At 34.9% G+C, this 14,677-nt stretch overlaps 1 protein-coding gene across 8 annotated transcripts in view; it reads left to right on the forward strand.

Moving 5' to 3' along the window:
• ERCC6L2 (ERCC excision repair 6 like 2) overlaps positions 1-14,677 on the forward strand; it is a 58,035-nt gene that overhangs the window by 23,637 nt on the left and 19,721 nt on the right. For 7 of the 8 annotated variants that reach the window (XR_008730157.1, XM_055698481.1, XM_055698479.1 and 4 more), the window contains 7 exons: positions 157-302; positions 5,390-5,485; positions 6,452-6,551; positions 9,426-9,578; positions 10,723-10,803; positions 12,476-13,655; positions 14,308-14,462. Coding sequence is in view for 7 of the 8 variants with exons in the window: in XM_055698481.1 (XP_055554456.1) it covers positions 157-302; positions 5,390-5,485; positions 6,452-6,551; positions 9,426-9,578; positions 10,723-10,803; positions 12,476-13,655; positions 14,308-14,462 (1,911 nt within the window). In the remaining variant the exon portion in view is untranslated. Of the gene's footprint in view, positions 1-156; positions 303-5,389; positions 5,486-6,451; positions 6,552-9,425; positions 9,585-10,722; positions 10,804-12,475; positions 13,656-14,307; positions 14,463-14,677 lie in introns of those variants that run through there. The other variant, XM_055698485.1, reaches the window with a different exon arrangement.

Here is a 14,677-nt window from a genome sequence, read left to right on the forward strand (position 1 = left end):
ATGTTTGATACCAAAATGGTGACTATTTACTCTCATTTCCAGTGCTTGGTCTATCGAAAATATATTTGAGAAACACGACCTCTGTGTTTATTTTTTTAAATAAAAAGATCATAGCAAGCACTTAATCTTTTTTATTGTTACTATTTTTCTACCCAGTTGCTAGATGTGCTAGAACAATACTGTATGGCTTCTGGGCTAGATTACCGACGACTTGATGGAAATACAAAATCAGAAGATAGGATCAGAGTCGTAAGAGAGTTCAACAGCATTCAAGAAATTAACATATGTCTTGTATCTACAATGTAAGTAAATTTAACTTGTAGTGTGATTCATTCTGCCTTTCATAGTGTTTAATAAATAGGTTACTCTGATTTTTTGCTTGATGACCTTGTGAGGGACTACTTTTTTTGAGAATGTGACTTTTTCTCTTGTCTGTTAGTAAACATAGACTCACTGCTGTGGTCTGAAGCTTTTTAAAACACCTGGAGATGTTTACCCTCTCCTCTGCTTTATGAGGATTTCTAAGGTCTGAAACAAGTGGGTCTTCTAAATCCTGGCTTTAAATTTCCAGTTGCTGTAGAAATGAGGAAACAGTTTTAAAACATCATTATTATTATTATGTTATTATCTACAGAAAGCTTTCATTTTATTGTAGACAGGCTCAATTTCTCATACTGTGCTAGCAGAACAGCAAGTGAATGTAAACATGAAATGCTGTACTGAGCTGAAAAATTATCTCTTGGTGTTACTGTAATTTATCTACCATATTAATTAGCATACATCTGTTTTAAAGATTGCTTGAAGTATTTCACTGTCTTTTAAATGTATGTACCTATCAGAGCTGTTTTCCAGTTTATGATGGATAGTGAATTCATTTTCAAAAGAACAATATGGTAAACTAAAATTAATGAAACTATGATGACCGTTCTTTATATTATATTTTTTTCTTTAGTTGTGGTTATTTCCATGTGTCATCTTGGATGAAGTTTTTTACTAGGCAAGGGCAGAAAGGGAACAAAGAGAAACTTTAATTTTCCCGCCCAGAGGAAAAGTCAGTGAAACTTGATGAAACATGCAAACATTCTGTTCTTGCCTATGTAGCCACTCCAGTCCTCCTTTACTGGAAGTGTGCATGTTGTAGTTAGATGGGAGGACCCTTACTATGTTTTAATTAGAAGTCAGGCATAATCTTAAAGACTATGGCAAATGCATGTCAGAACTGTCTTCAGATAGTCTGGTGCATGTGGGCAGGGTTGTGAAGAGGTTTGTGGTGTTGGTCTTGCATATTTGTTTGTAATCTCTGCTAACTGTGGAATCTGGCCATCAGCTTCCCTAAGATCTTCGTGGGTCCCTATTCCTTGTTTCTGAAGACAGTAGGGAATTACTGTACCTGTAGCATTAGGAAAGACTAGTTGTTTATGCTTCTATTGGTCTGGCTGTGTAATCACAACCTTTTCAATTCTCTTCTATTAATTTATGTAGAAGTAAAAATGAAGGTAAACGGAGATGGGCTTTGTCCTCTATGTTATGACAGCTTGTGAATACAGAGAGACAGATCAGCTTTCCATGCCTGCTGCTGGTGCTTGAGAAAGTCTTGATTATGTTGTTTTTAGTGTTTCTCATCTTACTGAGGATGGAAGGAACAATGATGGAATTGCAGTCAACATAACCAGTGTTTGTGAAGCAGAACAGGAGGTGCAATTCTTTGTGTAGTTTATCACAGACAACAAGAAGTGATCTTTTTGGTTGCTTGATATACAGTGATGAAAGCAGCTTTAGTTTTGTAATTCTTTGGAAATTGGCAAGTGATTTGTCCCAGTTCTACTCTACAAGAGATTCATCTTCTTACTCAGATTTCAGGTATTAGGACTTACAGTCTATTCTTTATTTCTCAGCACATAGTAAGTTGACAGAATTGGGTCATACTCTTCTGTTTGTGCGTTCTTGCAAAGTCTTTGGCAAACTGTTCTGTGTAGTCAAATTGTATGAGTTCTGAAGGTCCCATTGCTTGGAGAGCCAAATGCTGATTTTCATTGACAATACTTGCAGTCTTTTGGCCACAGAAATGCATTCTGCAAAGTATGAATTCCCTGCATAGTGATCTTGAGTCTGCCATTATATTCCACTAGTAAAGTTAACATACAACTTTAAATGAGAAGCACCAATCTATAAACTAGCAAATTACACTGCAGACAGTGGTGACGACTTCACTGTTGAATGTACAATGTTCCTGGTTTAGATTCCTTTTTTCTTTTTTTCTTTAATATCAGCAAAATGCTGTTTCTGCCTGGAATTGCCTATGTATATAGCGCGTAGACATTTGGGAATGCTGGTTTCTAATTGGTGAGTTTTTTTGAAAAATAGGGACTTAAACAATAAAGTAAAAAAAAAAAAATCTGTCTATATAGCTTGACCTCAAGTCTTGCAGTTAATGCTAGTATCAAACATACTCGTATAGCTGTCCATAATGCTTTTATCAATAGCTATGGCTAATATAGCTATATGGATAAATATATTTTATGGGTGTTCAGAGAAAATACAATTGATTTCATCGGAGCTTGTAAATGCCATCAAACCATTAGATATAGATTAAGGGTTTCAGCCTTCAGCTCTATGGAGAAGCAGATATACCTCTGCTGGAACTTCTAAGGCTCACAAAGTAAAATCTGCTTCAGAATGCTTCAATGCTGTGCTGGTATTGCTGGGAAAATGTATGATTATTTGGAAGAAAAGGGGATTTTTGGGTATGCTTAGAAACAAAATAATTGCTGGAGTTGCTATAACTTGAGAGGAGAATGGCAGAGCTTGCAACTTCATTGATGTTACTTAGCCTGAAGAAGGGGACCTGTATATGTACAGTAATGAAGTCTATGCAGTCCTGTCCCATTGTGGTATTCTGGAAGAAATAAGAGCAGCAAGTATTCCCACCTTAAAACTAAATCACTGTTTCTGTTTTTTCCATGCTAGTCTTTCTCTAGATTAATTGCTTCAGAATAATTACGAATGAAAATCTGTTTGTGCTTGTCAGTATTTTTTATTATGTGGAGATGATAAAGAGTTGATTGTTACAGAAACGTATAGACAGTTTTTATTATGAAAGTTTGCAGTATGCACTTCCATTCTACCTGCAGGATTCTCAGTTACTGTCCATTGCTGGGCTGCTGTCGATTACTTTTCACTCTTACAGGGCTTCATTTGACATGAATTTTTTGCACCTATATTGCAAATAATTTTTAATGTGCATGTAATCACATTCAAAGAACTCTCAGCCACAAGATCTCACTGAAACGGAGAACTTACAAACTGTAAAAAACTTAACTTGGTAAATAGAATTATGTAGTCAAAGCTTTTATGGAAACTTTCCTGATGTGATACTGTTTTGTAAGTTCTGAACACTGATGTATTAAGTTGTCAGTGACAGGATATAAACCAAGCCATTTATTTAACATAGTGTGCAGTTTTAAATAAGATGCTCTTTTGAAAACAGTTATGAGACCGTTCATACACGGCTCTTCATTTGAGCCATATTATGGTAACTTGCATGGACCATCTTGCAGTAATGATTAACAGCTAGTTAAAAAGCCATTTAAAATTGAAGATGTTTTTTACAATGCACAAACTAACTACTGCAGTCATTCTGTCCATGAAGGACATAGAAGCCATTCTTTTTCTGTTTTGGAGTCTCTGAATTTTTGTGGCATACCTAAAAAGTATTGAAAGCTAAAATCTTTATAAAGCTAAGTATCCTGTTTAGTTAATTTTTATAGTCAGTCTGTTTTACTTGCAGTAAGGCTTTGCACTGAGGTTTAATTCATATTTCAGTTCCAAATATTGCAATTTTTTATGAGAAAGCATTTGGAAAAAAAGATGTTGACTTGTGTTTCAGTCTGACTGCAGGGTTGGTTTGGTAAGATGAGAGGCTGCATTCTGTCCTCACTAAAAAGAAATACACCAGAATTCCAAAATACAGTAAGGTACTCTGAAAAATACAAAGATTTTTATTCAGCATTTCAAACTTTGAGAACACTCATCCTCCGGAAACCTCTGTTAATATTGGCAGGATCCCACATCCTCTGCCTTTCCAGATTTAACTAACCCAACACCACACCACACCTGGAAGGAAGAGGCCACAACTGTATTTATATTGACAGGGATTCCATGAAGACTGAGAAGTGGTGGGGCTCTGTAAGATTTTGGTTTCTGTCTGTTCATTTTTATACCTGGAAATTCTTACCTTTCCCACTGCTTTAAACAAGTGTAATATAAAGTAATCTGTTAAAACCAGGTGCTTGGTGAATTACATGAAATTGACTTTTTCAATTTTGTGGTACTTCATTCAGGAAAAAAACACATTTGATAATTAGTGCTGCCTATGTCAATGTGAAGAATTGTTTTAATAGTTAAATTAATAAAAGTATTTAGCATAGGCTTGTATAGGAACTTTTGTCTTTTTCATGGAATATTGGTTGAGCCAGTTAAAGAATTTTCAGTATTTGCTTGTGTTGCAGATGGATGAGAAGTGGAATTTTGTTCACTTTTGTTCCTATCAAATCATTTAGCTGTGTACATACCAGACTCCAGTAACTGAGCAGTTTTGTTGGATTCAGCAGGACATTAGTTAGCTACCTTAGGTTAGGCATATGCTCCAAATTCTTTACTGGCGTGCAGGCTTTACCTGAAAGCACACTACAGCTGTTGAATGTATTAAGATGATGTAACTGGTACCACTGTGAGTACTAACCCCCTCAGCAGACAGTTTTCTGACAGTGATTTTTTTCCATGTAATGACCAGTACGAGTATTGCTTATATGCAGCTGTGTGGCCAACTATATTTGTAACAGTTGACATATACTCTACAAATACACTTGTGACAGTTGTTAATTCTCATAGATGTGACTTACCCTAGACTGTGACCGTTTTATTGGAAGCTGTATAGCATCATTGTCAAAACTATGTACTGGAATTAAAGGAAGTAAAATGTTACACAGACTCTTTAAGCTGTAGTTTTCCTGCTTCTGTAATGTTAATTGGCATAGAAGTGGTTATGAATTTCAGTATAATCATTGAGGGACTTGGCCTGTGGAGGGCTTAGTGGATATGAAGTAGCGATCAGGGACTCTTACTGTAGCAAGGTGATAGCAGCTCGTTATGACTCAGCTAGTCATAGTTTGTAACCTTCTTGCTACTGAAGGGAGAAGACTGCATTTTATAACAGTGCTTATTTAAGTACTTGGTGGTTATTAATACCACAGTTAGTGTACCCCATTTTCAGTATTTCTGTTGTGCTTTTTTATGTTGCCAATATGGATCCAATACACTGAAAAAAAAAGTTTGTTCTGTCTTTCTTAGTGTCAAATAGTTCTGATTTTTTTTTTATTTTATGTTTTAGGGCTGGTGGACTGGGTCTTAATTTTGTTGGTGCCAATGTTGTTATAGTTTTTGATCCTACGTGGAACCCAGCAAATGATCTTCAAGCTATTGACAGGTACACTCTCAAAATACAGAATCTGATCCATGTTGTACTCTTCTTTTGCTTGGATTCTGTCATCTGGTTGTCCAACTAAAATTTCCCTCGGCTTAAGAAATTTTTTACATAATCTGACTTGTCCACATGACAGTAAGAAATGTCCAGCCAAATGGTTTTTAGCTTTGGTGTTCTTATTTTTTAGTCCTGATTTTTACTACTTATTTTCCAATTTTTGTGGCACTGTTATGGTGGGGTCATTTAAAAAAAAAAAAAGCCATAGTTACTGTAACTTCTGTTCTCTGAAACATCAGTGTGTCTAGCTGCATGGCATTTTTCCTTTGTCTGTCAGGACAGAATCGGTTGTAGTTGACCCTAGTTCAAGTGAAGTTTTGAATTCCAGAATCCTTAAAGGAAAAATTCTAAGCATTTACCGTTTAGATAAAAAACTGCAAGTTCATTAGCTGTTTTTATAAAGATGTTGTGACTTGTGAAGTGCTTTAAAAAGTCAATAAAGAACAGACTGCCCCAAGTAATCCATGATCTAACTCGTACATAATGCAAATAGGATAATGTCTTGTGCAAGAGCAGATGTAGACAGGGAAAAAAAAACCCAACAAAAAAACCACTGAGAAAATGTAGTGGAAGATATGTTTTCAAGAGAGATGGGAGACAGACCTTGTGATTCAAATTGAGGAGAAAGGTGTTTTTTTTAACTGGATAGGCCTGGGAAGAAACATGGAAAACTAAGGGTAAAGGAAAAGGGAATGAAATACTGAGGAAAATTTGGAAAAGTAAAAAACAAGAAAAACCAAACCAACCAAAAAAGCCCTCGCCACAAAAAAAACCTACAACCAACTCATAAATCTTTTAGAGTACTCTTGTTTTATCAAAATGCTTTTATTTATTTTACTACCTCTAAGAGCACTCTCTTATCTTTTTTTTTACTGGTAAAAACCATTTTTTAATGTATTGCTGTCCTTGCAGAGCTTATAGGATTGGCCAGTTCAAACCTGTTAAAGTGTTTAGACTGATATCCTTGGGAACTGTGGAGGAGATGATGTACTTGCGACAAGTTTATAAACAGGTAAAGCTCACAAACTATTTAAATGGGGAGTTCTTTTTAGTGGTTTCAATGACTGAAAGCTATTGTAGCCTATAGCAAAATCAAAGTTCACCTTGATTGTATGATATATGCTATTACCTTTAACTTTATAAGCAGAGATACACCATTTAGCAATTGTCAAAGAACAAACAGAATTACATTTGTATTCTAAGGGGTTTTTTTGTAACTTTTGATAGTTTAATTATGCAATATACGTTAATAAGGTTATACAGAGAAGAGAACTCTTTTATTTAAAAACTTGTATTTTTACATATTTTACACAGATAAAATATATCTGTGAGAGTTGTAGTTAGTACCTGCAACAGTTTGATTCAGGCAGCTTTTTCTTATGGAAGGTGGGAGAAGGTAGAGCGAAAGTCTTGCTAGTGCTATAGAAGAAAAGCAAGAAGGCATTGCAATTCTCTGGCCTGTGAAAACTTCCTTATAAAAGGAGGGGAAAACAGTTTGTAGTTTCTGCTGTTAAAAAGATATGAAGTAATGTTGCTTGCCAGAATACTCAACCTGAAACGCTTGCCCTCTCTAAATTTTTCTGCTTGCATTGTTTGTTTTTCCCAATCTTAAGTGAGTAAACCTAAGTGTGTGACTTGAGGAACACATAATATGGCAACTGTTTCCTGATGAGATCAGAATTAAAACAAAAAATATGCAGATTTGAACATGAACAACAGAGAGCAGGCTGCAGAATAATAAGAAACTAGATTAAATATGGACATGTTTTTCTCAGCAAGAGTTGCAAGTTAAGAAATAAGATGATTGATTTTAAATTAAGATACTACAGGCATATAAACTTGGAGAAAGGAAGAAAATTGGTGAGACACAGTTGTTTTGAAGAATGCATTGCATAGAAAAGACTAAGTAGGTGGCCTCAGTGGGCAAGTGATACTTTATATTAAAGAAAGCTTTATGAAACTTGAGGAATGCAAATTTTTGGCTATAAATAGGAAAAATTTGGTAATGAGTGTTCTGTGACAAGCATCTTCTTGTAGCTGGGGTATATACAAGGAGGAGGTTAGAGACTGGGTGGGAAGTGCAGTAGTATACAGACTGTCATTATCCTCTTAATATGTAAGTAGGTGACAAATAAGAATGAAGTTCTAAGATAATCTGATTTCACAGAGCAGATAGTCAGAAAACCCACAGCTGGAAGATCAAATCTTGAGCTGCTCTTAGTGATATGTGTGGCTTGCTTTAAAATACTACTTTCAAAAGTGTAACAGTGACTTTATCTCACTTAAATTCCATGTTTTGTAGAAGTAAAAAAGCAATTAGACTTCTGTTTAATTTTGACAAGATGATCTAAACAAAAAAAGAAGAAACTTTTTAGGAAGAAATTAAAAAAATAGGTGATGGACTGAACTGCTCACAGATAATTGGGCAATTTTCAGAGGCTCTGTATTAAAAGTTCAGAACGAAGAAGTTATTGTATTAATAGTTGAAATCCTATACTAATGAGAGAAGTTAAACATAAAACACGGTAAGTCCAAAACTGATTTTTGAGGTATAACGGTCTAAAAAAATAAAAGCTAATTTAGTTTTTGAACACATTGGGAGCATGAATTGTACTGCTATGTGAGCATTACTTTAGCAAAGTTTAAAGGAACGGTCATTGAAAAAAAACCTGCTTGATTTATTCTTTATTTCTACATTCATGGAAAAGCTTAGAGAATATCCTGTTCCAAAATTTCTCTTGTGCAAAGTACTCCTGAGGATTTGTTTCAACAGCAAGTATCAGTAGGGGACGTCTCAGAAAGGTTAACAAAATGAGCAATAACAGATTACAACAGTGTTCACTAAAATCCTGAAGAAGGGGATTCATGCTTCACAGTGGTCTTTGGAGTTAGTGATCATATAGATAAAGAAGACCTGGATATTGTCTGTTTGGATTTTCAAAAGGCATGTATAACACCGTGAAAGGCATGAGTACGTGTGGATGTGTGGCTTTTGATGAACTATACAAAGGTGTTGTCAGAGAGCTAAATGTTTTCATCCATCCTTTAAATGAAGTGAATTTACGTGAAAAAGCTTTGTTTGCAAGTGTATTCTTGCTGACGGATGTATTTGATCTTAAAATTGCTAGTTGGTTTTTTTTTTTGGTAGTGGTGTTTGGTTGTCTGACCTAGTCATATGCAACTGAAGAATCTGATGTAAATAAAATTGAAATCTAACATAATAGAAACCTGAATAAGTTACATATGTATCCTGAAGTATACTTCTGTAAATACCATGCATAATTTCAAGAAAGACCAATTATATAAATACTGAAAATTTACAGTCATTGGAATGCAGCTAATTCTGCCTGACTTCAAAAATGTTTTAATTCTGCCTGACAAACTATTTGTTCGTCTTTCCTTTTCACCTGGAGGATTAAGTCACTTCTGTTCAGTCTACTTAGCAAGAGTGCATGATAATTAAAATATTCAGAGATTGGTAAGAGTAGTCTTGTGGCTGTGTTAAGTCCTTATCAAGTAAGCATACAGTGAAATGGGCTATGAGAAAATAATAAGAATTTAGTATTGAGCGAAGATGAGCTGTCAAGATACAGAGGAGTGTCAGTATTGTGTATAGTAGCTGTCTGATATTAGAAAACAATGAAATGAAAGACTTGAAACATTTTTAATTTTTTATTCAGTAAATCCAAACATTTTTATACTTGTTATATCATGTTATACCACAATCTATTACACCAGTATCTGCCAGGGAAATCAAAACAAAATATCCTCCCTTAGGAACTTCTGCCAGCTCCAGCTAGAGCTGTGTATATAATGTGGGTGCCAGGAAATTCTGACATGTTGTTGGAGCAAAACTTCTGAAATCTTTTTTGTTGTTCTGTTTTAGCAACTTCATTGTGCAGTCGTTGGAAGTGAAAATGCCAAGCGGTATTTCGAGGCAGTGCAAGGATCAAAGGAACATCAAGGAGAGCTTTTTGGGATCCATAACCTTTTCAAACTTAGGACTCATGGGTCCTGTCTTACCAAAGACATCCTGGAGGTGTGAAGTCCTACCCTTTTACTTCTGCATATTAGTTTTACATTTTTCCTTTCCTTGTGAGATAACTTTGTCATAATTTTGAATAGAAACACTTTAAGTTTCACCATTCTGTTTTATAACAGTACCTGTCTATTCAGTGTGTTAAATGAAATAGCCATGCTAATTTCTCACTCTGGTTTAGACCAGATACATTTCCTTAAATCAAACAGAAAAATGGAAATTTTTAGATTATGATTTTCAAAAGCTTCCTAATATATTTATTTTCCTAATAAAAAATGCTGTAACTTATTTTTGTGATGTTTTATCAACTTTGTGCACAGACGCATTTTATTCATCAACAGCTCAGAGTGACCTTTTAAGCTAGAATTCTGATCATAAAAATATTTTTATCATCATAGTAACCTTTTTGTAGTACATTTTGAGATGTCAAAAACTGTTTAATAAAATGTGTTTTATAATGCTGTATTTAAAAATGTTACAGAATGGAAATAAAAAAATGAGGCTTCGTATTTTGATTCATTTCATAGTAAGTCTAGGAAGACTGTTGATCCAATTCCATAATGTATAGTGCAAACTGATTTTAAGTATATGCAGTATCATATCTTTTTCTATCCAGCATGTTTACTGCAGCTAACCTGCATCTTGGAATTTACTGCAGCTTTATTCTAGTGCTTTTTTTCCGTCCTTCCCTTTATTTTGTTATTTTACCTGTGCTGGAAAGAGGCTGGATAATGGGATACAGTGGTATAAAGGTATCATAGCCAAAAGAGTCGTGTGGTATAAGAACACGTACTTTGAGGATACTAAGCTCAAAACTTCTCCAAATTAAATTAAAACATAGCATGTAATATGAACATTGTAGCAGGTATTCTGCTTTGGAAAAAAGTTTTAGATTTTTGAAACAGTGTAGACATATATGCTCCCAATTTATGCAGTATGTTACTTCTCCTGCAGGTTATGTATTAGATCAAAGAGCAGTAAGTGTATTGTCAAAGTGTAAGTCTTAGTCTGGACTTTGCTGGTTGTAATTCTGATGCTTTACAACTCTAGAAAGAAAGCAAGACTATTTTTTCTTTTTTCTGGGCTTGTCTTTGTTAACTTGAACAGATACAGTTTTTATTATGTACGTTCTTGATTGTTTTAGAGGGAAGGGCGAGTAGAAGCAGGAGTCATGACAGCAACTACATGGCTAAAGGAAGAGACTCCTCCATGCAGCTCAGAAAAGGTGAGGTGTCTTTGTAGACTATGACCAGAGCGTGACAGTCCCTCTAGTTCCTGATACTACTGTGACAAATGTGAACAGTCTTGTTAGGCTGCTAATGCTTTTACACTACATTGCACTTACTGTGTTTTATTGTCTGCTTACCCCTAGTTTTACATATTGTAAAACATTAGATAATGTCATGCTGTCTGTATTTCTGTATTTAAAATTGAATACTCTGGATATTGGTAATATTGTATTCTATAACCTTTACAACTCCTGGATATGCTCAGTCTGAATTAAGGTATTACTAACATGCTGTTATTACAGAGCAATATTGTTTACTGAAGCTTTGCTCTGTAGTGTCTTAAGAGTGACAGCCCTATGACATGACATGATATAATATGACAGCTTTCTGATCAAGAAGTCAATTGAGAGTCTGACACCTAATGTTGTTTAGAAGATTTTGGTTAGGGCATTGTGGAAGATGTATAGGATTAAAAGCTTGCTTCATGTGTTGTGAGCCTCTGTGGAAGACATGGGCTATTTAGTTGATCTAATCCATGTTTTCCACCAAATCAGCGATCTGTTCAATGCTGGCTTTTTTTTTTTTCCTTTTCTCTTTAAATAATGTATATAACTGTTTTCTTCTGGAAAAAGGATTATTTTTTTTTTCCTGAAAAGGTTGGGTTTAACAGGATCATTTTTATGCATGTTTTTCACTGAACACTGTGTTCAGGTGATTTGGGAAACAAACAGTTAGGTCTATAATATGGCTTCTAAATGTGAAAATATTGTTAGGTTAGATCACACAGAATGGTACTAAAACTTAGCCACTGTCCCTTATGCTTTTTGGACATTTCTGTGGGTAAATGTCAGTATTAATTTAAATCAGGTTGACTTCACATTAGTCATAACCTCAAATTGCTAATACATCACTGTATGGTCTTGGTCTCTCATTCGACTTAGTGACAAACAGTAACATTTTTAGCTTACATTAAATGCTTTTTGATAAGCAGGCTGATATCAGGATTAATATATTAATTTTAAAACTTCTTGTACAAAATTTTAGTATTTATTCTTCTGGCTTTCCATTTACATACTGTCATAGTTTTTGTCTCAGTAGTACAGTTTTGCAGCTGTATACTGGAATTCTGTAACTTCGGAACATTTTAAGGTTGCCTGGGCATAATTTTCATTTGATTACAGTAGGCCTCAACTAATTCTAAAGCAAAATGTTATTGTACTCATAGGTGTTAGCCTCCATATACAAGGAGATTGGCCACTGCTGGGAGATTACTTTTTTTTTTATGAATGTCATTACACAGTATTAAGGTTTGAATCATGAAGTCACTTTTCTAACTGCCTCTGGAAGACTAACTTCCAGATTTTCTGAACTAGAAAAATATGGGTGTGGATGATGAAGTCATAGGTTGTTTTAGCAGTGTGAAGCGTATGTTGTCTCAAATACATAGTATTTTTCATTATTGTTGTTGTTCTGCCAAAGACTTTGATATAATTTCTCTTTATAATTTGTTTTGTATTTGCTTTTGATTTGTGTATTGCAAAACTGTTTGGTATATTTTTTGATTGAGTAACATAGTGAAAATCTGCTTTTTTTACACTGCTTTTGAATTGTGTTCCATGTACTACTTATGTTTTAAATACCTTCACTGTAACTTATTTTTCTTTTTAGTATGAACAACCAGACTGTAAAGAAGATGGAGATCCCCACAGCATTCGGGCACAAGTAACAAGAGAAGAAACAAATCTATGTGATGACTTTAGTGGTGATGATATTCAGGAAACTTCCGTGAAAAAACGTGACAGAAGGAAGCCTTGCAATGCAAGTAATTTAATGGTAACGAAGGGACAGCTTTCCTTAATGCAGTGTGGATTCTCTGAGTTGTTACAGGGAGAAATTGAAACTACCAAAGAAAGGGATAATAATTATGACTCTCCTGATCCAAGTTCTGATGATACTCTAAGAACAAATGTAAATAACAAGCAGAGTGATTTTCACAAATGTCAAAGCCATGTGCCTGTTTTGGAGCATGGGGAAGCTGCTTGGTCACCAGATGGAACTGGTAAGCAAGATATGCATAGTACAGACTGGCTTGTTGTATCAGACTCTGAGGAGGAAGGGGATGAAGAAAGTGAGGATCAAAGCATTTCAAAGCAAAGTGACATAGTCATGGAAACTGAAAGCAGTTCTGAAGAGCTTGATGATTTCATCTTTCCTACCCAAGTTCCATGCCAGCAACCAATGCTTACTAAAAACATTGAAAAATACAAGTCAACATCTGAAAACTGTGAAGAGTTAGCACAAGAAAAAGATGAATTTATATTTAAGGAAGACAGCAGGAAATTTGGATCCCATGGGACCGAGTCAAATTTCAGCAGAGGCATGTCTTTGGAAGACGTCAAGAACAGCACAAGAAAATTGAAAGGAGCAAGTGACATAAGTGATGAATCTGATGATATTGAAATTTCCCATAATTCTGAATCAAAGTTAAGAACTTCCAGTTTTCTGAAATGGAAAGAAAGACATGCCCTTAACAATGGACTAGGTAACATTTCCAAATCTCTGCTACGAGCGAAGAAGCCCAATAGGAAAGAAAAGGAAAGTGCTCCTCAGAATGCAGATGAATTTACATCCTCTGAAGATAACTTACCAGTTAAAAAAATTGATGCCAGAAAGCAAAAGTATAAAAGCCAGAGACGCAGAGTTCAGTTTGACTCTAAAATGCTTTCTTCTATTCAGGATACCTCTGCACAAGTGAAGTCTAGCAGTTATGCTGTGTGTAGAACTTCTGCAAGTAAAACTGGATTTGAACATCAGGACCAAAATGTGGAATCAATGGACAGATACTTAGGTAACTTGTCATTTCAATTTTTTTTTATTTTATTTCAGCTGATATAGTAACATATGTTTAATTTATCAGTTAGGTTATTCAGTAATGTCTTTCTGTATCTCTCTTTACCTATTAGCTCTACTTTCCTGTCTTCTGGTGTGATGGGCTGCTTTGTAATATTTTGCTAAATGCTTACTGTCTACTGAAAGGTGCTAAGACTGAACATTTAGTAAGAATTCACAAATCTAAATATTTGAACTGTGAAACAAAAGTCTTGACAGGGCTGTTAAATAAAAACTTACATACATGAGAAAAATTGCATGATATGGGAGTTTGAAATACCATGAAGTTTTGATTCTATTAAAGGCTTAACTTTAAACATTAATACAGCAGCCATTAAATCACAGATGCTTTGAAACTTTGTCCATCTGAAAAAAAACACACTGAAATGGAAGCAGTATTAAACTGTCTCAATAAATTTTGGATAAATCTAATAATTGTTGTTAACTTCATAGATCTGAGAAACTTCGTGCTGAGCAAAATCATAAAAATCAAATAATAATGTAAAACTTTTTTTTTTGTAATTTCTATATCCTTCTTCCTTGCAACTGTGTACCTTCAGAGTTTTGGAATAACCAACACCACTGGTTATATCTTTCTCCTAATGTATCAGATGGTGTTCAAGAAGTGGCATATATTCATTCAAATCAGAATGTGGTTGGATCCAGCAAAGCTGAGAATCGCTTGAGCCGGTGGGCAGTGCGAGATGTATTTGAGTTGAAGCAGTTTTCCCAGCTCCCTGCTAATGTAGCAGTTTGTACTGCCAAGGTAAAGAGAAATTTTTGGGAAATGTTTTTGCTCTCCCTTTTTTAATCCTCATTTTTCATCTTAAACTCTAACAAACTTGTTTTTCTGTTAATGGCCACCATGAATGATCAAAGCCACTGAGGATGGGAGGAGGAGGCGGCTCAAGTGGAGGTCTAATAAATTACTTTTGTGTTTTGTTTTTTGGGGTGGTTTTTACATTGGCCAGCTCCAAAAGA

The sequence above is a fragment of the Falco cherrug genome, chromosome Z, assembly GCF_023634085.1.
Source record: "Falco cherrug isolate bFalChe1 chromosome Z, bFalChe1.pri, whole genome shotgun sequence".
Lineage (NCBI taxonomy): Eukaryota > Metazoa > Chordata > Aves > Falconiformes > Falconidae > Falco > Falco cherrug.